Source organism: Ochotona princeps, chromosome X (genome assembly GCF_030435755.1).
Source record: "Ochotona princeps isolate mOchPri1 chromosome X, mOchPri1.hap1, whole genome shotgun sequence".
NCBI lineage: Eukaryota > Metazoa > Chordata > Mammalia > Lagomorpha > Ochotonidae > Ochotona > Ochotona princeps.
Window position 1 is genome coordinate 90,991,175 of NC_080865.1, and position 25,089 is coordinate 91,016,263.

Below are 25,089 nucleotides of genomic sequence, written 5' to 3' on the forward strand. Positions count from 1 at the left end.
GTAGATTAGAAAAAGTGAATACTTTAACAACTTCTTGCCATCTACCTAAAATGCGATTGGCATGGGCATTCTCTTAATATCATTTTTTTTCAATTAAAGGTCTGGTTTCACAGATTGATCTGCCTTGCATAGTTTGTCTTTATCTAGGGGGCCAGATAATGTTCGGAGTTCAAAACAAGGCCCTACACAAGCTACAGTGATCTCTGTTAGGAAGAAATAAATATGAAGTACACGCACTCAACTTTAATTTGTAAAGGAAAGTCTTTAAAATGCAAAGGATCAGTACTGGCTTTCTATTTTCAAATGTCCTGGATTTCAAGCGTTTGTTATGTGAATTGATGTTATAACTGGCAATCGCATAATTTATCACTTTACTGTGTTGTTCTCCCCTGTGTGCCAAACATGGGCGTTTTTCTTTCCCAAGGTGACAATCATTTCTTTGCAGGTTTTCTTGTCTCCCCCCATAGTACCCAATGGTTAATGAATGACAGCTTGATAGATTGAAAAAAAATCCATGATCAATTTTAAAATAAATTTTACCAGTTTTCAGAACTAATCACCAATCATGACTCAATGTATTATATTGAATAGCATAGCACATGTCCATCCTGACTCTGTAAGGTAGTAGTGCTGCTTCCCTGGGTACTCCCAACTGCCTGGACTCAAGAACTGGCAAGGCCCAAAAGGGTGAGTGCAGCAGGACATGAGAGCAAGAAACAAGAGAAAAGGGTAGACATCAGGTGACAACAAAGATGAAAACAGCAGAAAGGCTTTAAGGCTAAAGGGCCGACATCGCCAAATAGGGATTGTGACCTGCTGCCCCCTCTTAGGTCTGTTATATGCTTCAAGTATACAAGCAAAGGCTGTGAATTAATTATCAATCTATATTTAAAAATGTAAAGGGCTTGTTGACAGGTTTAGATGGCTTAAGGCTTACCAACAAACTGTACTGACTATCTTTGGGTAATAAAATTAGTGTTGTCCATTTAGAACCATTTCCTCTTCAGGTGTACATCTCATTCTGTAACACTGGTTACTGAGAAAAAAACGAATTCTTCATTCTCAGACTCAGAGCAGGGACAGGAAGTTCTGAGCTCCTTATTCATTTGCAAAGGGAAATTTCACTTTTCTCACCACCACCTCTGCCCCAGGGTAACCACCACATTTCACTAATTTGAACATGCAAGTGCTTAGTTTAGAATAATAGCCCGGGGTTAAACCAAGCACCTTCCAAGTTCACAGGTTCAACTTTAATAAGCGACTTAATCCTACGTCTACCTATTTCACAGCCTTTGATGTCAATAGAACTGCAATGAACTTACGTGTCAGTTCATTTTTATTTTTTAAAGCAAAAGGCTCTAATATGTTAAATACATGTCAGAAACCTAAATTATTTATTAATACTTCCAAAATATGAAGAGCTTTTTACTCCCAGAACCAGAGGTATGGATTTCCATATTTCCGATTCTTGGGAGATTCTGATTCTTGGGAGAGATACTCGATTTTATGATTAAGAAGATCTCCTAACAATTATTTACCTCTTATGATTCCAGAAGTATTATTCCCATTAGTAGGAATTCTCATGAGTTCCCAGTGACTTGCACAGTGTGTAGGAACTATCGGGCCCTCAGGAAGTTTCTGTTAATATTTCATACTATATCACCACAACACTGAGCCTTCCTCTTTTTTTAAAGTGTGGAACTTTTTTGAGAATAAGATGTAAACGGTGGGTCCCGTCTACAGGAAAATTCATGCGTGCACAAAACACCGTACATATATACTAAAAGTTCCTGAGCCTTCCCCCACCCCTTCCATCCATCTCTGGTATAAGATTACAGGCTGATTAGGAACTAAATGTTCTAGAGTTAGGATCTGCAAACTAGGCCTGGAAGACCAAATCCAGCCTGCCTTTGGTTTTCTATGGCCAGTGGCTGGAGTATCATTTTTTACAGTTTTAAATGGTAGAGACAAAAACAAACAAACAAAATGGACTGGCATTGTGACATAGCTGGTAAAGCCACTATTTGCAATGCCAGCATAGCATATGAGCACTGGTTTGTATCCTGGCTGTCTCACTTCTGGTCCAGCTCCCTGTTCATGCACTTGGGAAAGCAGTGGAAGACCTGCCCATAATTTTAGTTTCCATTGGACTTCACAGGAAACTCACCGGCTCATGCTTGTTTCACAATTTTTGCTTGATCACCTCCATACCCTTTCAGTGATGTTCTGCTGGGATTGAAATAGCCAGAAAACAAAGTGCTAGAGGACCATATAATCTCTGAACTAGTTAATTGTCCCCTCAATAATCAAGAGGTAATTTTACAGATGCAAACTGATAGTGGTGCCTGTGTACTAATTATACTGGCTAATGAATTAGTCATTGTTGCCCCAGAGTGAGCTAGAAAAAAATAAGTTTGAGAGGCAGAAGTGAATAACTGTCCTCCTGGCTTTCTGAGTTTGCTAATCACAGATGTCTCCAAGTAGTACTGCAGAGCAGTAAAGGCAAGCAAGTGGGCAAGAGATCGTGGAATTATCCTGGTATAAAAGGCATGAATAGTAACATTGCAGAGAGCACAAATCATGGTTCAGGTCTTCCTGTGTTTAGTGGGAGAAGCTGCAACAGTTGGCCAAGCATCAGAATGGAGTACCAAAATACCAATCAATCAGTGTAACATTAAATTACTAGAGAGAAGAATCTGGAAAGACAGCAAAATGCCTTCTTCTTTAGGCAGGACATTTGAGAGCCCATAAGCAAAGCAAGTCTACCTTTGTTCCCAGAGGAATAAAAACTGACCTGAAACTTATCTGTTAGCGATCACTCTACAATAATAATAATTAAATTAAATTTAGCATTGCAGTAGGAAATAAATACTATTTTTATTGTTGATTGATTGATTTGAAAGGCAGAGTAACACAGAGAGTGATTTTCCCTCTGCTGGTTCACTAACTGAACAGCTCAATGGCTGGAGCTCAGCTGATCTGAAGCCAGGAGCAGGAAGGTTCTTCTGGGTCTCCCGCATGGGTGCAGGGCCCAAACACCTGGACCATTCTCCACTGCCTTCCGAGGCCATAAGTGGGAGCTGGATTGGAACTGGAACAACTGGATTTAAACCAGTGACCACAAGGGATGCCAGCACCACAGGCTTTGGCTTTCCCCAATCCTGCACAGTGCCAGGCCCCAGCACTAATTTCACAAACAGCTACCCCTGCCACCAAAACAGAAACCAAAACATCTTACTGTGGGCTAGATAACAAATTCCTACGAGGTAAAATTGCTTCTTGCTTATGGTTTTAGGTACTCGTTTACTATTTAAAAATCTAGCTCAAGGAATACTGACTGAATTGAATGAAAAGAAAACCCCAAACTATTGGTTAAACTTTGGTTTGCCAAATAGAAAAATCCAATTTAAAAGTCCCAGTGCAAAAGAAAAAGAGAAGCTTGAAAAGCAGAAGCAGAGAAATTGAAGAAATTTATTAGTTTTGCTCCTAAGGAGGACATTAGGCGGATAACACTTGCAAGCCATCATTTGATAAAGATGTAAAATACACCTAACAGTATGAAAGTACATCTAACAGTATGAAAAGCCCTGGGTATTTTATGTAAATATACATATATGCCTATCATATAGGTAGGATGCATACATGTTTTTAAATGGAGAGACTAAATTACTAGCAGCAGAAGGTACCTGATAAAGAGTTGTCAAAAATGATACCGTCAATCAAAATACATAACTTCTTATTATATATAGTATGTGGTTGCAGTAGACTAATGAATTCTTATGTGGCTGATAGCCACAGCGTCAATCCTTAAAGGTTATTAAAGCAAATTAGGGGAGTGCTGGCATCCCATATGTGCACTGGTTTGTGTGGCTGCTCCACTTCCGATCCAGTTCCCACTAATGGCCTGGGAAAGCAGTGGAGGATGGCCCACATACCGGGGTCTCTTAAGTTCCTGTCTTCAGATCAGCTCATCTCCAGCCACTGTGACCGTTTGAAGAAAGAACCAGCAGATGTAGGATCTCTTTCTCTTTCTGTATTTTTCTCTGTCTCTTTCTCTGTGACTCTGCCTTTCAGATAATTAAATCTTAGAAAACAATCAAAAAAGCAAATCAAGAATATTTGAGTGCTCCTTTACTCTTCTCACGTGGTGAGGCAACCCCTGGTTTCTCTAGGAGGTGCCCTGAGGCTACTGAACCATCTCCCGCAGCACAAAGGAATGACTTGATTTAAGAAAAAATAATCACCCTTTCTAAATGAGATTGTCAAACATTAGCTTTGTGGTTGCTATTTTGTTTATCTTCTGCCAGAAAAAAAAATTTTCATAGAGCTTTCCAAATGTCCAGCCTTTGTCTCACGAACAGTTTCGAGGAAGCTGTCTATAGTTTAGAATGTGACCATGACGGTGAAAGCTGACAAGCCTAAATGGTCTCATTAGTAACAGGCTCTAAGCAAACTGAGCTAACCAGCCCCAGAGGTGAAGAGCAGAAACTGCACCAAGAGATTTCATTTCATTCATCTCTTGGGAATAGATAAAGGAGGATAAGGGAAAATGTTGAGATTTGCTACTATCAAAAACCCTGACACTATGAAAGCTAGCGAGTACTAGTGCCTTCTATTTGGCAACAAAAGGATAGCATATCTATTTAACTTAAAAACAAAACAACAACAGACTCCATGTCACATATAAACCAAGCTGGGGCAAGGCAGCAAACCTGCTGCTAGAAGATTTTCTTTGCTTTGCTATAAAATGACCTTTAAGCTATCAGAACACTGGAAAAGGGTGAGAATTTTTAGAAAAAAATAACCTTCCCATTATATAAACATATATTTTTAAAAGATATTACTATGGTCCCTCTCTCATGGTCTCAGATAAGGATCCTGGAAATGAGAGCCCTTGGACCTTCATGAGCCTCAGGGGAAGTTCACTTGTGGGGACAGTGCATTTTGAACAAATGAAAAAGAAAAAGAAAAAAGAAAGAAAGAAGGAGAGAAAGCGAGAAAGCATGAAAGAAAGGTCGACTGAGTGGTTAGCCCAGCGATTGGGATGTCCCATACAGGTGGAAATATCTGGGTTTTATACTCAGGCTCTTGACTGCAGCTTCCGGCTCACACAGACCCCAAGGCAGAGAAAGTAATGGCTCAAGTGCTTCGGCTCCTGTCATCTTCATAAGAGAACCACATTGGCTTTTCCAGCTTCTGCATTCAGTTTTCTCAGAATCTTGACCATGGGACTCATTTGGGGAGTAAGCCAGTGAGCAGTTTCTCTCCCCTCAAATAAATAAATAAATAAAAATTTAAACTATGGTTTAGATGCTATATGTAACAAAGTAAAACCCATGGGCCTAGCATGGTAGCCTAGCAGCTAAAGTCCTTGCCTTGAACGCGCCGGGATCCCATATGGGTGCTGGTTTGTATCCCAGCGGCCCCACTGCCCATCCAGCTCCCTGGCCTGGGAAAGCAGTCGAAGATGGCCCAAGCAAGGCTTTGAGACCCTGCATCCACATGGAAGACCTGGAAGAGGCTCCAGGTTCCTGGCTTCAGATTGGCTCAGCTCCAGCCATTGTGGCCACTTGGGTGGGTGGTGAATTGGATGGAAGATCTTCCTCTCTTGTCTCTGTGTATTTGACTTTCCAATGAAAATAAATGTCTTTTAAAAAAGTCAAACCATACCTAATCTTTGGGAAACTGTAGTGAACTCCGGTAGAATTCTGGGCTCATAGCATGGCTGTGGACTGTGATGTGACTTGTTTAACTTCTGTCAATGTGGAAAGTCCCATGACAATGACAGTCATAACTGTGCTAAGAGTCTAGTCATCTCCTTCCATGATAATGTGTATTTTGCCAAAATCACTTCACAAAAACATTTAGTGTCACCACATGCAGTTGAAAGGACTAAATGCCATCACTTACCATTCCATAAACAAATCAAATGAAAAGTCTGCTCCTGAACTTTGGTGAAAATGTACTACCATTTTTGTACTAATCAAGACTCTCATAATGTGAATACAGGCATAATGGCTGTCTCCACTGTGCCTATAACATACCCAGCCCATGTTACTCACAGTAATTTTTAACAACAGAGCCATGCCAAGAGTTACTCTCTATGTACAGCTGAACTACTTCTGTCAGGAAGGTGATTATGTGAACCAAAAAACTGTGATTCTGATATAAATGTGCAAAATGTAATGATACACCTTGGTGACGAAAGGAAGGATTTTATCTTCTTGTTCTCAGCTACTAAATCATTTTGCTAACTATTTTTAAAAAATGAAGGAATGGGCAGGCACTGTTTGCACAGCATGTTAAAATGCTGTTTGGGGAGCCAGCACAATGGCTCAATTGGCTCATCTTCCCCTTGCATGTGCCAGGATCCATATGGGTGCCACATCATGTCCCAGCTGCTCCACTTCCCTTCCAGCTTCCTGCCTGTGGCCTGGGAAATCAGTACATAATAGCCCAAAGCCTTGAATCCTGTACCCGCATGGGAGACCCAGAGGAAGCTCCTGCCTCCTGGCTTTGGCTCAGTTCAGCTGTGGCCATTGTGGTCATTTGGGGAGTGAAAAAGCAGATGGAAGATCTTTCTCTCTGTCTCTTTTTCTCTTTATGAATCTGTCTTTCCAATAAAATTAAATAAATCTTTCAAAATGATAAGGATGTTGCTTCTGATGCCCACAATCCCTCTGAGTGCCAGCTGAAGTCTTGGCTAGTCGGTTTCTGATGAAGCTCCCTGCTGTGCACAAGGGGACTCAATGGAGGATGGCCCAGTTCCAACCGTTGTAGTCATTTGGGAAGTGAGCAAGCAGAGGAAAAATCTCTCTCACTGTGTTGCTCGGATAAATAAGCAAATCTTTAAAAAAACAAAAGTGAATTTAAAAAAAATGGGTTACTAGCCTACTAGTTCTACATCATGTTCCACATCCGAGTGGCTGTGATGGCTCAGATTCTCAGATTCTTGCCACCCACGTGACTCACACGGACTGTGGGCCAGCTCCTAACTTCCGTATGGTCCCCGGTTCAGTCTGGGACATCACAGACACTGTTGGAGTGACCCTGTCGATGGGAGCAGTCTCTGTCCCTCTGCCTCTCAATATCGTTTTAAAAACAGAAAGTATCTTTCAATTCTATTTTTACTTCAATCCATTCAAGTCCAGGATTCCAAAGATTAACCAAATAACTCATAGCTGTTGTTTCATTAAAGAAGAAGACCATCAGAAACACTGGGGTCTAAAATTAATATTATTCATTAACTACTATTAATCTTCCTTTTTCTTATCTATTTGAAACTCGTGTTTTATCCTCTTTTTTCCTCTCTTTGGTTCTGAAGTGTTACATCACCTTCATTCCTTACTATTTAATGTCAAATAAACATATCAGCATGTTTATGTATCATATTAGTGACGAACATAAGGAAACCATGTAGAAAGGTGTGCTGGGGTTCAGACAGACAAGTTGGGATTCAGGAAAACCCTGAAGTGGAGTCCTATTGCCTTCATGGTATGGTGTTCCGTAACTTGAGCACAGGAGAGCAGACCATGAAAAGCATGCTGCAGCACCACAGGACTTGGCACACCCCACACACCCCACTGAAACCCTGAATGTGCTGACACCCTCTACAGACATCACCAGGTGAATACACTCAACAGGATCAAATTCACCTGTGTGTCCAGAGCTGCTTCCATGTGAAACCACCGCATTCAAGGAGAAAGGCTAAAGGAATTTTCCAGATGTGGTCTAGATATGCAAAATGTGTATAAATAAAATATTTTAACAGCCTTATAGCATTGCATATACTTTATGCATACATACACCACGACTGGGAGTGAAAAACCTTCCTCATAAGGAAACTCTCTGGTTGTGAAAGAGAAATTTTTCAACTGCAGCTTTGACAGAGGGTAATGCAGTGAGCCTACCTTTCCTACTGTTCCTCTACAGTACTCACGCTCGCCTCCTAATTATGCTGAAGGACAGTCTTCAACCTCTAGTTTTTTGCCATGAACACCACAAAGGAAACCTCCCTTAAGCTCCACTGAACAATACCAGGGAGTCACACCCTTTGTTTCACTTGCTAAGCTTCTATAATAAAGGCAGCAAAAAAGCTTTCAGAGATGGAATTTTACACTAGCAAATGTCGACAGAGACCTATTAAAGGCAGTGAACCAACTTACCTGCTACCCCAAGCATTCCACCAAAATTGACTAGGTGTGGCTTTTATTCATTGTTCAGTCACACTGAATAGAATCTGTTCTCTACACTGCCATCCCATTTAGGTTGACATTCACTTTATCTAAGGGCTTATCATACGCAAACCATATTCAGTTTTTCAAAGGTAGATGTACTCTTCTGGTATCCTAGAAACAGTCAAAGTATGCTTTGTGAAGGTCTGAAGTTCAAGTCATTGATACAGATATGTAACCATAGGAGGCACTTTCTAAAGTTCATGGAAAATGGCATTAAAAGAGTATGCAAATTTTCCATGAAGTTTCTGAAGGCCCTGAACACAAATACAAGGACTGGAAAATTTTAAACAAAAGCTGGAGTATTTTAGGGACAGGCATCTGTTTCTTGGTGGTGGTAAGGTGATTAAAAGGGACAGAGAAATGCCCATGACAGAGCAGACACCAGGGAAATGAAATATAATTATACATAAGTTCTGCAATAATGTGAGAATTCATATTGAAGAATTTTTTTCCAAATCACATTGGTAAATGTAACTGTAAATATCTCAGTCTAGCTCAGTTGCAGCACATCTACAAAGCAGCTTTGCAGACCACTGAAGAGGAGTATATCAGCTATCTCTGGGCTAGATATTTTGTATAGATTAAAACTGTAAAAATTCATCTTTTATCAGTTTATCACATCACAAGAACTATCGCAAAATAATCTATGACACAGCAAAACACCTTCCAATTGTTCCCTGTGGCCTTTGAAGTAATGCCTTGTACTGTGACAGGCTAGAAAATAAACTGTGTCCCTGTGAGTCATATCAGTTATCCTCAGCAATCTGCAATCACCCTCCAAGAAGAAAAAAAAAGGAAATATATTCTATTATAGTAAGCATGAGGGAAATCAAATTAGAAAGCACGGATGCTGAAAAACTCAATGAACTTCTCACAGGGTCCTAAAAAAGCCTCACCCTGCTCTCCAAGGTGAGTCAGCAGGACCAACATTGCAGGAAGGGCTGAGACTAGAAATGAGGAAACTGTAGCAGAGACTGAAGAGGAGGTGCACAGTTGACTTCGCATGACTTTACCCTTGATCTGCTCTCCCATTCCCTGAAACAGGGCATTGAGCTAGGCCCCTAAATGCATGTCCCAGTCCTACAGCATACCTTGGGATAAGGTAGCTGATGTAGCAATTTTGGTTCCTATTCCTTACTCAGTTTAAAGTTGGGACCTTCTGTGACAATGGTCCCAACTGTTGTAAACTCTGCCCAACATCTTCCCGCTCACCAACTCCAGCCTCTACCAATTACCTCTCCACTCTGCAGTTAGGAGTTCAGCTTTTAAAATGATTCAGCACAAAAGTTAGAGAATGCACTATTTATCTGTCCCTGTCTGGTTTATCTCACCTCAAGTAATGTCACCACAACTGCATCTGTGTCATCTCCTTTCAGGATGTACACGTATATCAAGACATCCTGTTGTAGTTCTTAGACATACAAGGGGTAATTCAAAAATTTCAATGAAAAATGGAATTCAACGATGTTTACTTTGCTGTCAAAAGTTTCTAAAATGCATGCATATTTTTCCAAAACATCTTCAAGGTATCCCCTGTACTATTTGTCAATAATGGCTCAATCAAGCTGAGAAGATGAAAGTTCTTTTTATTCCCCATGTACTCAGTCTCTGGGGTGCTGTTCATACTGTTCTCGGTGGCTACAAGGCATTCTTTTCTCTTTTCCCTTAGAAACAGGGAGGGGGTTCAGCTATGTTGCTGTGTCAAAGTCCAGGGAAGAGTTTGAACAAGAAGCTTAGCCATGAGAATAAAGTCTTATTGGAGGTGAAAGAGAAGTTTTGAAGAGTTCACTGATGACTTCCTGTGAACTAACTTACCAACTTAATAATAAATGAAACAGCACTGAGTTGCAAGGTAATACTTCCTGGCAAACTAATAGTATAGGATTTGAAATTTAGTATACTTAAATCTAGATAGCATAGAGGATGGATAATATGGTACAAAACTTTAGCGACTCATCAATGCCCTTTTGTTTTTATATGCTCTAATGGTGTACTAATTAAAGGGTATCATATCAACACAGATTTTGAATTCTGAAAATTAATTTTATGATAGGCTCTGCTGACAGCCGATTACCCTACTCTTCTTTTAAAAGATTTATTTATTTTTATTGAAAAGTCAGATATACAGAGAGGAGGAGAGACAGAGAGGAAGATCTTCCGACTGCTGATTCATTCTCCAAGTGGCCGCAACGGCCAGAGTTGAGCTGATGTAAAACCAGGAGCCAGGAGCTTCTTCCATGTCTTCCACGCAGGTGTAGGGTTCCAAAGGTTTGGACCATCCTCAACTGCTTTCTCACTCCACAAGCAAGGAGCTGGATGGGAAAGGGGGTGGCCAGGACACAAACTGGAGCCCATATGGGATCCTGGCACGTGCAAAGCAAGGATTTTCACTGCTAGGCTACCACACTGGGCCCAGAATACCCTACTCTTACATGTGCACTGCATCAACAATCTTTCTTTCTCTCTCTCTCTGAATGGATAATAAAGGTAAGAAAATGTTCTAAATAGATTTTGTTAATGGTTTAAATGAAGCACAATAGATGGAACTAGAATGAGAAACGACTGAATTGAATTTGAGATATGAAGAATTGTAGCAGAAAAGGGATGATTAGCATTCCTCTTGAGAGGTGTGGAACCAACCAAAGCACATTATATTTAAACGTGTCAGGACAAGATGGCCTCTAACAGGACAGCATGAACACATACAGCTTCATTACTTTCTAAAGGATCCATTAAACTCACTGATCCATAAAACACTAGACACTTGGCACGAATGATACCATATTCTTAATATCTGCAAAATGAAATTGTATGTAGGTTAAGATGAAACAATCATCTACTATCATGCCAATATAGTTAATAATACTGTGCTAATGTCATTTTGCTGTTTATTTTTTTTATCAAATCTACCATGGTAATTTTAAGTATTAATAGAGCGAAACTGGGTGAATAGTAACAGAAAAACTGCCTGACCACTTGTGCAACTTTTTAATACATCCAAAGTTATTTCAAAATAAGAACCCAACTAAACTCCTATCAAAGAAGAGAATTCCATGTGAATTAATATCAGAATCCAAAAATTTACATATAATAATCAAATCTGATGATCTTAAAAAACACCTTCATCCTGATATCTCTGTATAAACTGAACTCATGTATAAATACAACCAAAGTTACAGTCCAACACACCTGATTGCTCCCTTCAATAGTATTACTCTGTTGTGCCAACTTAGATATATAAGCTGGCACCCTAAGACCTGTAAGGACCTTCTTAAAGGCCTTTGAAGGTTATTCCAATATAGACATGTGCTCTTAAGAAAAAAAAGACACTTAATTGCAGTTTTCGAAGACATAGCTGTGGGATGGTGTTTGTCTTAGTTGTTAAGATGATGAAGTATGTGGGTTCGATACCCAGTCCTGCCCCTGGTTCTGTCTTCCTGGTAATGCAGACTATTGGAAGCAGCAATGGCGGCTCAATTAATTAGGTCCCCATCATGCACACGGGAGAACTGGCTAGAGTTCCCCGCTCCTGGTTTTGGCCTAGTCCAGCCCTGGCTGTCATAAACATTTAGGAAGTTAACCAGAGCAGTGCAGACTCACTGGTTCTCACTCTCACTCATTCGCACACTCTCTCTTTGCCTATCCCCATCTCTCCCTGCTCAATAAATATTTTTGTCAAAAAACACATGTTGGCAACTGTCAAAGTTACAGCTGTGACTCACAAGTGATGGCATCTGGGCGTTGTGGAGCATAAGCTGCATCTGCTGGGCGAACATGGCTGCGGCAGTCTTCTGATGGATCAGATTGTTGCGCCCATTAACCTCCAGCTGCGACCTGAGGTGTGGAGGTGGGTGCAGGTACTTGCAGTTGTCTCGAGTACACCGACCCTGATAATGGGGAACCAGATAGGATTTCTTTAGTTTTCCTAAAAACCTGATAGGGTTACATACACAGCAAAAGTTTATAAATCAAGCTTTCAGCAGGTAAGAGCAACTGCAGTAAATGTTTTACATGAATTAAGCCTTTTAATCTTCACACTCATCTTGTAAAACTGATCATTTATAATCTTCATCTTTGAGGTGAGGAAGCAGAGGCCAAGTGACATGTGTGAATCCTCAATTGCAAAGTTGCAAAGTCAGAAAAACTCAAATCCAGTTAATCTGATTCAAAACACATTCTCTTAGCCACTCTGTTTTGTTTAACTTTGAGATGCATCAACTTGTATTTAAAATATAAAATACTAGGGATAGCACATTACATCACTATACATTAAAAAATGCAACGTATCTTGTAAAATGCATTGTCAAATTAAGCAAGATCAGTAGTTTAGATTTACAAATAATTAAGACTAGCACTTAATAGCTCCACATGCAGAATTATGTAAATTTTGGACTGTATTAGTCAGGACAGTATAGGCTCCAAAGCTCTTTTTTTTCCCAAACCCATTCAATGTGAGGAACATCTTGAAATCCGGTAACATTCTATTAATCTAAGAGTGAATTCCTATAGCTGCCACTCATTGTTGTTCATTAGGTTCTGCAAGCAATGGCCCTAGATCACTTTGACAACTGAGACTAAGACATATTTTGGAGTTATTTAGTTTTCATTGAGGGGTTAAACACTTGCACGACAGGATAATATGTCAGTTCTGTAGACTCAAACATACCTTTAGTGTCACCCAAGTGCTGGTACCACTGTTGCCTATGGTGTTTTACCAATGTGGTGGCAAAGGATGTCACTGTTGCAGGTGCTTACTGTGATGTCATAATGTGACTTATTGTTACTTTGAATTCATGAACAAAATACAAAGGAGCTAAAGATTATCTTATCTTGGCCGAAAGGTCCATCACAAGCTTTTTAAGACAAAGGCAAATGATTATTTTTTTTCTTCCCACAGATACTAAGATTATATACAGTACATAAGGTTATGGGGGAGCAAGAGGGAGAGATTAAAAGGTGATTTCTTTTCTTCCTCTGTTTTCTTTTGTTGTTGTTTGTTTGTTTTTGTTTTTTTTTTTTTTTTGACGAGACATTCTGAATCCCAGGAGAAAAGAAAGATCTGATCAGTATGTGTTTCCATTCAACTCATAATGTGTATTTCCTTTATTTGCAATGCTTCAATGATTTACACAATTACTTCTCCATATTTAGTTATGCTACCATTAAAAACATTCTTATAGTTTTACTGAAATTCAAGGTGTGTCCTTCAAATTTTTTATGGAGCATAATGCCAATTCAGATACACCACTACTGCTCTTTTTTGGAGTGGTCATCACTCTTTAAAATATTGTAAGGCTGTCAATCGACATGTAACACTGTACCTATTTATGCACTACAGTATCACATTTCCATATATGTATGCAATGTAAAATGGTCAGATTGGCCCATTAGTGTGGCCGTATCTTAAACACTTATCATGTCTTAATGTTGGGAACATTAAAAAAATCCTCTCTAATAGCTACTTCAAAATACACAATTAATTGTTGTCAACCAGTTATTCTATTGTGCTATAGGCTATTAGAATTTATTCCTCTTATCCGACTGGACCCCATACCCACTAACCACGTTAAATTAAATGGCTCTGTTGTTTGGCTTCTCTTGGCAAGAGGCTGTGCTGCAGGTAGAAACTAAGTGATGTGAGAACAAAACTCTGCTAGGGCATTCTGGATGCAAAGCAGCAGTCAGCCAAAAGCGAAAGCCATCTCAGAAGCAAGTTTTCTTTAGGAAAAGTTACCAGCAGCAGGAAATGGACCAAGACAGACCAATATCAGGTGTCAGAGAGTGGAAGTCGTAAGACAGAAATACTGCCTTGATGGGAGTCCTTGGTGGGCAAGGACAGAACCTCAGGCAGCATACACGCCTAAGGTAACTGGCCACCGGCTCTGCTCTCCTCTTCTCTAGGCATGCTGACACATCTGAGGACCTCTTGGCTGGGACAGTAATTAGTCAGTAAACAAAAGACCCACAGGTAATCAAGTTAACCAGAACTATCATTCCCCAAGGGAAAAGAAGCTGCTGATATTGGCATTGAGTAGTTCCTCTTTAAGGGCAACCCTCTGGCTGCCAGCTTTCAAAAAATCTATTGTTATCTGTCTTTTCTCATTACACATCACTCCCTCTTCAGCTCCTGGTTCATGCTGCACATCAAGCTGTGTGAGAAATTAAAAGATGCGTTACTGTTTTTTTTTTTTTTTTATTGTTGAGTTAGTCCTTTTGCTTCCCCCATTGATTAACTACGTTAAAAATCAGATGGCATCTTAGTTTCAGTGTGCCTGTATAAGTTTCTGGCAAATCCTGGGAAAGGAATTTCTTGAAAGAAAGAGTTAAGAATGGCATTATAACCTACTTTTCCTGAATTTTTAAGTGTCCTAAGAGTAATTACATAGTTTCAGCACATACAAGCACTATATGAAAGCATTATACATGCCAAGAATTCCAGTAATAGAGACCTTATCTCCATGAATGTGGCTCAAGAAAAACTATAAGCTTCCATTTACTTCTACCATGTGAACTGCATCAAGGCAAAGTCACAAGGCATTTAGTACCAAGACTGGTTATTCTCCACCCACATAACAGGTTACCTGGGTCAGAATGCAACAGGAGGCGGCATTGGCACTCGGTAACTTCCACAGTCATCTTTGGGGTCTCTCTTCCTCTTTCCACATTCTAACATTAAAAATTTCCCCAAAGCTCAGCCCTAAATCCTTTTCTCTCATCTTTGATCTCTTCCCTGGGGAAACAAAGTTGTTCCAAAGTCCCATCTTTGCAATTGTTGAGATCTGTAAGCTCTAGCTTTACCTCTGACCTCCCTTCTGACTTTCAATCCTTTTTATTACCATTTGCAGCTGCATTTGGAAATCCTGTGCCCTAATCAGATCGAAATAACTGACTCTCGACCTTCCTTCTCCTTTGGCTATTTTCATCTTGCTAATACTCAGATATTGCCCAATCCTTATGTTTTAAAGCAGTTACACAGCTAAAGTGAGAGAAGAAATGTGGCAGCTGCTGAACAGATTGTTTTAGGATTGAAAAGCAATCTAGACTGCTTTTTCTTACAATCAGCAACTCCTTCAGCAAAATATATATACATATATGCATGTAAATAACATATATGATCTGTACATATATTATAATTATATGTGCATCTTACAAATACATATAGTCCACATGCATATACGTCACATTGCACATACATATTATAATGTAAACATTATGGTGTAAAATATTATATTTTATGTATAGAATATAATGCATGTATGCATATTATGTAATGTATATAATGTGTATAATTCATACACATTATGTGTACATAATACATAATATATGTATTCACAAAATACATATATGTGAGTGTGTAATAATGAGGACATTCTTTTATACTCAGGAGCAATAAAAAGATGAATTAAAGCAAAAAGAAAAAAATGAAATTTTATCATTTTTTACAACCGAGGACCTTAATATCACTTTCATTGAATGCAATGAAAGAATCAGTGTATTGACACATTTTCTGCTTATACATAGATTAAAAAACTAACACACTTCTGTGCTTTTATACAGATGTGTTACATATAGTAATTTAAGGTTTTTCTTGAAAAACTGATGACATTTTTTCCAAAGTAAAAGCAGTACACAGGAAGAGAAAAAAAATTACACTTTAAAATTACATCAGGTTGGGCTATAAAACTAAAGTATGAAGTTATGAGGCAGCAGGAGATTTAAAGAAACTTATTCATCTTAGTTATGAGATTTTTGTTGATTTATAAGGCATTCTTTTTTGAATGACAGAATCCATAATTTAATTCTATAACAATGCAAATACACAGTGATGCCACCTTACCAGAACCTGCTGCTTATGGTAAAGAAAGCTTATAAAAATACGCATTTTCTATCCAAACAATAGATGTGAAGACCAAATAATTTAATATTCATGTTATCTGTGGAATACAATGTTTCCAAAGAAAACCCAGCCCCTCATATTTTTTTCAAAATGACTTTAGAATTCAGGATAATGTATTTACATGCACAACACTTGGTGAAAATCAATCTCCTCTGTAAAGCACTCATTCTTCAAGAAGCTCAAACTAAATTATAGGCCAGAGTACTTTAATTGGCATTTGAAGGGGAACACGTTTTGTGACATTTGGTATCACTTGTTTCTGATCCTTGTAGGGGGATTAGGTTTTGGTAAATCATGTATGGATGGGATAAAGTGGGGGTAGGGGAGGGACTGATAAAGCAGTTGAGTTAGGTAATCACCTGGGATTCTTGTCTATTTGAAAGTCAATGACTATTGTCTAAAAAGATTCCACTGGGTTCCTAGGCCAACTAAACATTTTTGAGTGGGTAACAAGATACCCTGTTACACTAAATCTATAACAAAATGATGCTATCTTGGTTCTGAAAAAAAAAAAATCACCCCTTAAAATAGCTCTAGCCAAGCTACGAGTGCCCCAAACTCTCCTTCCAATTTAGACCCACAGGTGCGGAGTCGTCACATAGTAGTTCAAAGTATTAGAATGTATCAGAAATGCCTATGTGGTACTTGTGACCATCACCATTCTCTAGAAGAGCAGGCTATATCCCAAAAGAGCGGTGAAGACTAGTCAAGAGATTCAAATCAATCCCAATCTCTCGCCCTCTCTTGTTACACAATTAAACAAACATTAAAGACACTGGAGTACAAACTCATTCCAGTTCACTTCCATTTCGCCTGTTTTCCATTTCTTTTTGGCCTTCAAGTTGTCATTCTCTGCTAGTCTTTCACTGTGTTACTGAGTTAAGAAAGCAGCAAAGTGATTCAATAGGAAAATAACTCTCTGCTGAAGTAAGTGCTCCTACACCTGCGAATCTCCTAGCTCCCCTTTAGCATCTACAGTCTCTGAAAATGCAGTCGAAAAGCAGCAGGGGGAGAAAATGGCCAATGACATTTCTGAACTACATCTGCATCAAAAGTTGATGACAAAGGAAAAAGTCGTGAAGCCTGTATAAAACCTCCCAAACTCAATCTACTGCTTTTTTCCTACCTTCGGGCTTTTCACAAATGAGCACAAAGCCTTTGATTCAGAGAGAAAAGCAGCATTGTAGAGATTCAAATCCCACCTAAGTTTTGGGAGTTGTGAGAGCTGAAGCCTGTCAGATACCAGACTTCCCATGCACTTGGTGGTAGGAAACCCCTGTGAAATGCACTTTTTTTATATTCATGAGAGAAAGTCCTAGCATCCATCAAAATAAGAAAAGGACCCTAGGAAGCTGAAAATTACCCTTTGTCAGTCACAGTATCTTAACAAAAACAGATGTCTGTAGAATGATTTGCCTCTTCAAATACATTTGGAAGTATATGGAAAAAAAATAACCAAAATACCTTCTCTCAAATAACTAGATTATATCAAAAACATAATCCCACTGATCTGCCAGACTACTGAATTGAAAGCTAAATGTCAAACAAAGGCATGGAGCAGATATTTGTTCTAGGAAGAAAAATGGTGTTATTCCATTTTAATAATCATATGTTAAATGAAATTCCTATCGATATGTGCTCACAGTAACATACATACATGCAGAGCCAGGGCTTTTCACAGGAAGTACCAGTGAATTGAGCACTACAAATTTATATGTACTGGGTTTGCCTGGTTCTTGCAACCACCACAGCCCTGTCAAAAGCTAGCAAAAACCTGAGAGAGCTGTAAGTGACTCAACATCAACATATATTGAGTATTAGCCAGCATTCTAATGGCTACTTCACCACATTCTTTCTGTTAGAATTTCTTCTTTACAAAAATGGATATAATCTTCATCACTTTCTTCTCCAAATATTCCACTACATATAAACATGAGCAAATACGCACAAAGAGTATGCTTAAAATCCTACAGATGACTTCTATTTTTATGTGAAATACAGGCAATTACTCTTGGGGGAAGAGTGGTTTCATTTCTGGAATACACTGAAGACAAAATCTGAAAATACACCTCTCCCCACCATTATTTTTAATACTGCATCCCATCTGTTGTCTTTTTTTTCTCCTCTTGGCTTTTAAAAATATGTTTGAAAACGTCTCAGAAAGAGAAAGAGAGAGAGAGAGAGAAAGAGAGAGAGAATCTTTCAGTTTACTCCTTTAAATGACTGCTGCTACAACCAGTGATGGTCCATGCTGAATTCCTGAGTCAGGAACTCCATCCTGTTTCACACGTGAAGCATTTTGCTAGGAACTGGATCAGAAACAAAGTAGCTGGGACTTGAACTAGTGTTTCAATATGGATTGTCAGCGGGTAAACCCACTATACCACAATGCTGGTCCCAGAATCCTGCTTTTGGACACAACCCATACAAAGCAATGGTTTTGGTGCACAGTAAGTATCAAATGTGACCTACACAAGAAACTGGAAAAAAACAAAGTGATCCCATCGCCCATCTGCATCTGGAAAGCTTTTTCAATCTCGACCTCCCCAAACTCAAGGGAAGATTAGGCTTCCACAATCACACTGCTGTTCTGAAATAAGCCACTAAGATAATGTAATTCCCAGAATTGAAACATTGCAGGCCTGGACCGGATTTTAGGGAACATGTTGTGTACCTTTATCTCACAGAAAGTGAAGGCCATGGGAGTGAGGCAACTTGTCTTAATTCCCAAGCAGCTCAGCAATGATGACAGCCAAATTTCCATCCACTCACCATGCCAAGCAGATTCTCTGTGCGAACGTGTCTGGCTCTATAAAGATTATCCTGAGACCATCTACCCACCCCCACCCTCAGTTATCGGTCCCTTTTTTGTGCCTGCACCTTGTACTCAGTTTTATCATAGCACTTATCACTGAGTCTGTCAATAAATGGTTTGGATGCCTATTCCCACCACCCCCTTACCCATTAGACTTTGAGCTTATCTAAAGACAGAACTTCAGTTTCCAAATCTCTGCATCTTCAAGGGTATTTCTAAGCCTGGTGAATAGTAGCCGACCCACACAAGCTTGTTGCATTTTGTCAGAGTAATTTTTACAGGGCATAACCCTTAAGTGGATTTTAGAAGCCTAATTCCATCCGGTCTCCCACATGGGGCATTTGCAGGGAGCCGGAGCAGAAAGGAAGCAGCTGGGACTTGAATCAATTGGTGTTCCTATAAAGGATACCAGCAGCAGCTTAACCCACCACACTCTCTTGCTATGTCCTTCCCCAAGTTATTTCTTCTCCCTCCAAGAAGAGAGTACTCAACACCTAATTTAGGCTGTTCCTGCTTCTTTTCCAAATAAACCTTAATTCTGTTCAGGTCTAAGACATAGCTAACTTGTAACTTTTTTCTTTTTCTTTTTTTTTTTTTTTTTTTTTTGGCTGTGAACACAAACCCTAAGGAATATATATGACCATGATGGCTGAAAATGCTGGTAATATAAAGTGTAACTGAACAGGAAGTAACATGAACCCATGTGGCACACAAACATCAGTCAAGATTCAGGGATCTCTATCCACAAGCACTCCCAGGATACAGTGTCCCCCACTCCCTTCCTACCCCTACCTCAAAACAAAAGTAGCAGCTACTGATCCATATCTAATAAGAATGTGTGCCTGCTCACAGGGCTTGTGCTTGCCCAAGGGTTGCCTGTTTCTCCAGAGTGGTTTAGAAGCAGGTTTTTCCAACTGACCTGCCCTGAAGCCAAAATTCTCCTGAACAAGCAGCAGGTCAAATGCCCTGAAGACACTTAGACAAGGCTGGAATATGTGGCTTTAGGAAAATCACAGCTGGTGGAACTTTCTTGTGAGTAGCTACTGCTTACAAGAAAAATGTTCCTGGCTTCACTTCATGGCCGCATTCACCTTTATTCACAATACACAATTATTTTCAAATAAGCACAAGCTTGAAATTTTTCTTTGACGATTTTTGAAAAGCAAAGAACGCTAAAAATCCTACTTGTTCTTCATAATGAAGCCAGACTGCCTCACCAACAATAACCAAAGCCGATTTCTTCTTCCCTGCACTCCGTCTGCAAGTTTTTACCCCCTGCTCTAACCAAATACCTTCCATTGCTTTCGAGAAATATTAACTTGGCTGTCTGGGCAATTACAAGTTCTTCAAAAATGCACTATTCCTTTACAAAATAGACTACCGGGATCAGATTAAGAGCCAAAGACAATGGAGCACCAAGTTAACAAAAGTCAAAAAGCATTACTGGTGCAAAGTACTCATGGGAGCCGTCTTTAGAGCAGCGTAAGGACAGCCAACATAGAATGGCATTAAATACAGAAAAAGGGGGAGATAGTAATGACATTCAATTTCTCACTCCCAGAAACAAAACAGAAAAGCATACAACTTCACAAAGAACTTACTACATAGGCCTCCTTCTTAAATAGCATAAGAGATGTCTCTCTCTGGCCCATTCACCAAATCTGCTCTTAGGGTTCCTTTGCCCCTTTTTTTGGACACCCCATCCGGTCCCCACCCACAGCAATGTACAAGCTTCTTGCATCCTTTTCTTCCCGGCTATGGTTTCTGCTTACAATTCTATCTAGGAATGCTAGAGTTACCAAAAAAAAAAAAAAAAATACAGGACTCCCAATAAAATTTCAGGAAAAAAAATGAATAATTTTTGGTCAGTGGACACACAACCGGCACAATATTTTATCTGGCAATTGTTTTCCTATGTGTTCTACTCAAAAACCCACTTCACTTCTATACCTTAAGGGCCTAGGCAAGCCCCCTCATTGGAATAAGCACGAGTTCTCCCAGGCCTTCAGTTGCCCAAAATAAAGCAGAAGACTTACCTGATCAGCTGCAAGGAACTTAAGGAAGTTCGCTGGTGGAGAAAGATATTTTTGATGCTGTTGCTCCTCCCTACCAAGTGGGAGGAGCTACGGGGCTGCTACAGTATCAGCCACTCCCTCTTCTCACTCTCCCTTCCCACACTGAGTATGCAAACGACCGCGATGCCTGCTGGAGCTTCCGCTTATGGTTAGAACCAAAAGGGGAATGGTGTGTGACCCAGATCTGCCTGACTTCTGACTCTAAAAGCATAGAACCATTTTTTGAGCACATGAAGTGTTCCATCAAGATAAGACTTTCTTTTAACAGGTTTTTATTTTTGTGCACAGGGGTAAAGGGTGGGCTAGCATTTTTTTTCCCCCAGCCCTGTTTACGGAATACTCAAATTCAAGCAAAAGTCATTCATTAAAACTCAGGAAAATGACTGCTTCTTATTATATTTCTAAATGCATACGTAGGATCTCTGTAACTACTTATTCTAAACGTGCAGAAGAATAGCTGTTAGTTGCATAGATATCTTTTATAATCTATTCTTGATTACTCATATTAAGAGAGGGAAAAGTAGAGGAGCATGGCTAATTCTAATGAACCAAATAATATATTCAGGAAAAATGGCTATTCATAATAGCCCTGCATTACATACTATCAGAAAACTGGCAAGGGCAGACATTCAAGAATCAATTACTAGACACAGTCCTGAATTTATTTTTTTTCTCTTTAATAATGCAGGCACGTTCATTGGAATTATCAAAGCTTCAGAATTAGTAAAGTCAGAAAGACTGAAATTGTACTATGCTGGGGAAGATTATACCTTTACATGCATACGCTTGTGATATTAAGTGAAAAAGTTGCCAAGAGTCCTGCAGACCTTTTAGGCTACAGTGGGGACCACAGACCACCAGTCCCAAGACAGCACCTATGCAACCTGGGTTTCCTTCTCAGATGATTGCAAGAAATAACACATTATATTCTTAGAGAGTGACCATGTGCCAGGCATAACTCTCCTATCTGTTATGGTCAAGACATGTGTTTGCTTTGGTTAGTCCAGTATTTCCCAACATGGTTTAACTGGCCCCCCTTTTTTCACCAAATGTTTGTTGCCATCTGTTCTTAGAGCCCCCTATGAAAACCCTGACTGAATTCAGCTTCTTCATCGTACTGATAAAGACATTAAAGCTCAAACTAAAGTAGATAGCATTTTAAAGGCCACGTTAGTTTTCTCTCACACTCTCATTTTTAATTTCCCTCTTTCTAAGGCATGAATTCCAAAGAATTGCAACTTTTGTTGAAAAGACTTTATTTTTTCCTTTGCTTGATCTCTGGATATCTACCAAGAGACAAATTATTCCTAGGATCACCACAATGTAACATGTCATCTCCACATCCCTTTCTGAATGTTGCTACATTTTTTGTTTTTGTTTCCTTCTTTTCCATGATACAGGTTTGTAGAGGTAGAGATGATCCCCTCCTGCCCTTCCTCCCCTTCGTCCATTCCTAGTTTCCTCCCTCACTGTTTCCCCCATATTATTACAATAGTGTAGCCCTTCAGAGATAGTCACAAGTCCGTCATTCCACTATGTAAGTGTATCATGGCATTGTAGGTATAGGCAATGGTAGAAGGTCCAGCATTCTATTGTCAAGATATATTTAACAGTTTCACTGGGAGTCCTCTTTGTTATTCAAGAAAAGAAATGTATACTGCAACATATATTCACTTCCTGGTATGCTCTCTCCATTATATAATTCATTTATAAGCATATATGTATATACATGTTTATCTATGTACTCATTTGTTTAGCATTTTGCATGAATATTGCCTTATATTAAAGAAACATATGACATTTGTCCTTTTGGGTTTGGCTTACTTCACTGGGCATAAGGGTCTCCAGTTAGGTTCGTTTTGTTGCCAATGATAGCATTTCATTATTTTAAATGACTCTATATTGTCCTAAGAAGTAGATGCACCACAGTTTCTTACCTAGTCCTCTTTCAATGGACATCTGTGTTACAGGCATTTTTTCAAAAGAGCAAATTAAAATGCTTAATAGTCATATAAAAAATGCTCAGGCTCCATAGCTATCAAGGAAATACAAATGAAAACCATAGTGAGGTTCCACCTAACTCCAGTGAGATTGGCCTATATCCAGAACTCTGCTAACAACACCTGCTGGCGTGGATGTGGGAAGCAAGGTATCTTCCTTCCCTGTTGGGGGGAGTGTAGGCCAGGGCAGCCACTATGGAGGTCAGTATGGAGAATGTTAAGACAATTGAAAATTGCATAACCCCATTAGCCCACTCCTGGGAATACCTCCAGAAGGAGGTGAAATCTATGTATGAGAAAGTGACCTGAAACTCTGTATTTACTGCAGTACAATCCACAGTGGCTACATTTTGTCATATCTTTCCAAAGAGCTTCTGTGCATTTCTTCTTTAATTTGATGGCTTCACTTAGGCAGTTTGTTTAGAACTTCACACCTTTTGTTTTTAGCTTGGTTTTCCTCAATGTGACCTCTGTCCCTTGAAACCAAGTCAGGCAGATTTTCTATGACTTAATGGTCTCAAATGAGTTTTAACTGCATTAAAACTCAAGAAGTAAGACGGTATTAGCCAAACTCTTGAATTGTTGAGGGCTTTGCTTTCGCACTAAGCTTAAAACTTGGGGTTTCCACTTGGCAAAACTAAATTTCCTGTCATTATGTAAAAAGAGATTAAAAGAAGAATTTAATTCAGTTTTTTAAACAAATGTATAAGGATAATATGAGAAAGGCAATGGGTGCTGTTCAGATTTAAGCAATTCATCTTTGCAGGCCATAGAATAACTAAGAATCAATTAAATAATTATGTTTTTGAAGCCAGCCACAGATTCTGCCATCCAATAGTTATACGGCAGACAGAGTTTATTGATTTATTTTAGCATTTTGAAATGAGGGGTACAAAGATGCTAAACATGAGTCTTCTTTCAGATAATCAAGTGTTTTCTTTCACGTAAAGAAATGTAAATGTAAATGTCGGGCTTTTTTTTTTTTTTTGCCTTAGGGCTTAACAGGTTAAGCCACCACCTTCAATGCCAGCATCCCATATGAGGACTGATCTAGTCCCAGCTGCTCCACTTCTGTGCTGGCTCCCTGCTAATGTAGTTGGGAAGGCCATAAAAAATGGCCAAAGTGTTCAAATTTCTTCCCCCACATGGGAGACTGGAAGAAATTTGGGTGCCTGGCTTCCAGCCTGGCTCAGTTCTGTCTATTTCTGCCATTTGGGGAGTAAACGAAAGGATGGAAGATTTTGCTCTCTCCCTCTCTGTAACTATGTCTTTCAGATAACAAACTAAATCCTTTAAAAATGTATTTAAATACATGATCTTAAAATGATTGCTTGTGCATTTTAAAGTCTTCAGTATGAAATCGAGTTCCAAACTCCCAACAAAGCCAAATGTACCAACTGAAAACAGTCATTTTCCTCACACTCCTCTGTTACTAGCAAACCAATAGGAACAATACAATTTCCAAGTACTAATCTCTACATGGTGATATGGACTGCTATTGAAATATTTTGAGGCTTGGATCAAGTCAACATTTGCTGATGATAATATATTTTCATCACCAAAATTCTTGCTGAAAGCTGTGGACTAAGCTGAGAGTATTAGACAAGGCCCCAAGAAAGACTCCAAACTCCACGTGTACTGTGCATTTAAAGAAAGTAGCATTTTTAACCAAACAATTTTTTTTTCTAAAAAGCATCTGAAAATCAAACCAACTTATTATTTTTGTCCTGCAGACATGAAAATAAGGAATTTATTGATATAAATTCTTTCTTTTAAAAGTAAAACTCTAGCCTAGCTGGGCTGTATATCTATCAAATATATTAAATGTCTTCCAAAATATTTCAGAAGTATAAACAGAAATGACACAGTTCAAAATGAGAGTTTTGTGATTTTTTTTCAAGTCAGTCCGTTCGTTTTTAAATGAGCTTCTCCCAGTTGAATTTACTAAGCACAGCAACCTGTTATGCTCACCATCTGTTTTCAGAAGGCAGTTAATATTTGATGATGACAAAACTATTCTCAGGATTTAAAGTAATGAACAAGGCCATTGACAAACAATGTATCC

General features: G+C 39.2%; 1 protein-coding gene across 10 annotated transcripts in view; it reads right to left on the minus strand.

The window, feature by feature from the left end:
• The window catches only part of MBNL3 (muscleblind like splicing regulator 3), a 113,954-nt gene that overhangs the window by 15,390 nt on the left and 73,475 nt on the right, over positions 1-25,089 (minus strand). For 7 of the 10 annotated variants that reach the window (XM_058658882.1, XM_004587711.2, XM_058658880.1 and 4 more), the window contains one exon: positions 11,960-12,124. In XM_058658882.1, the coding sequence (XP_058514865.1) occupies positions 11,960-12,124 (165 nt within the window). Of the gene's footprint in view, positions 1-11,959; positions 12,125-12,903; positions 12,942-20,985; positions 21,036-25,089 lie in introns of those variants that run through there. The other 3 variants (XM_004587713.2, XM_058658886.1, XM_058658885.1) reach the window with 3 other exon arrangements.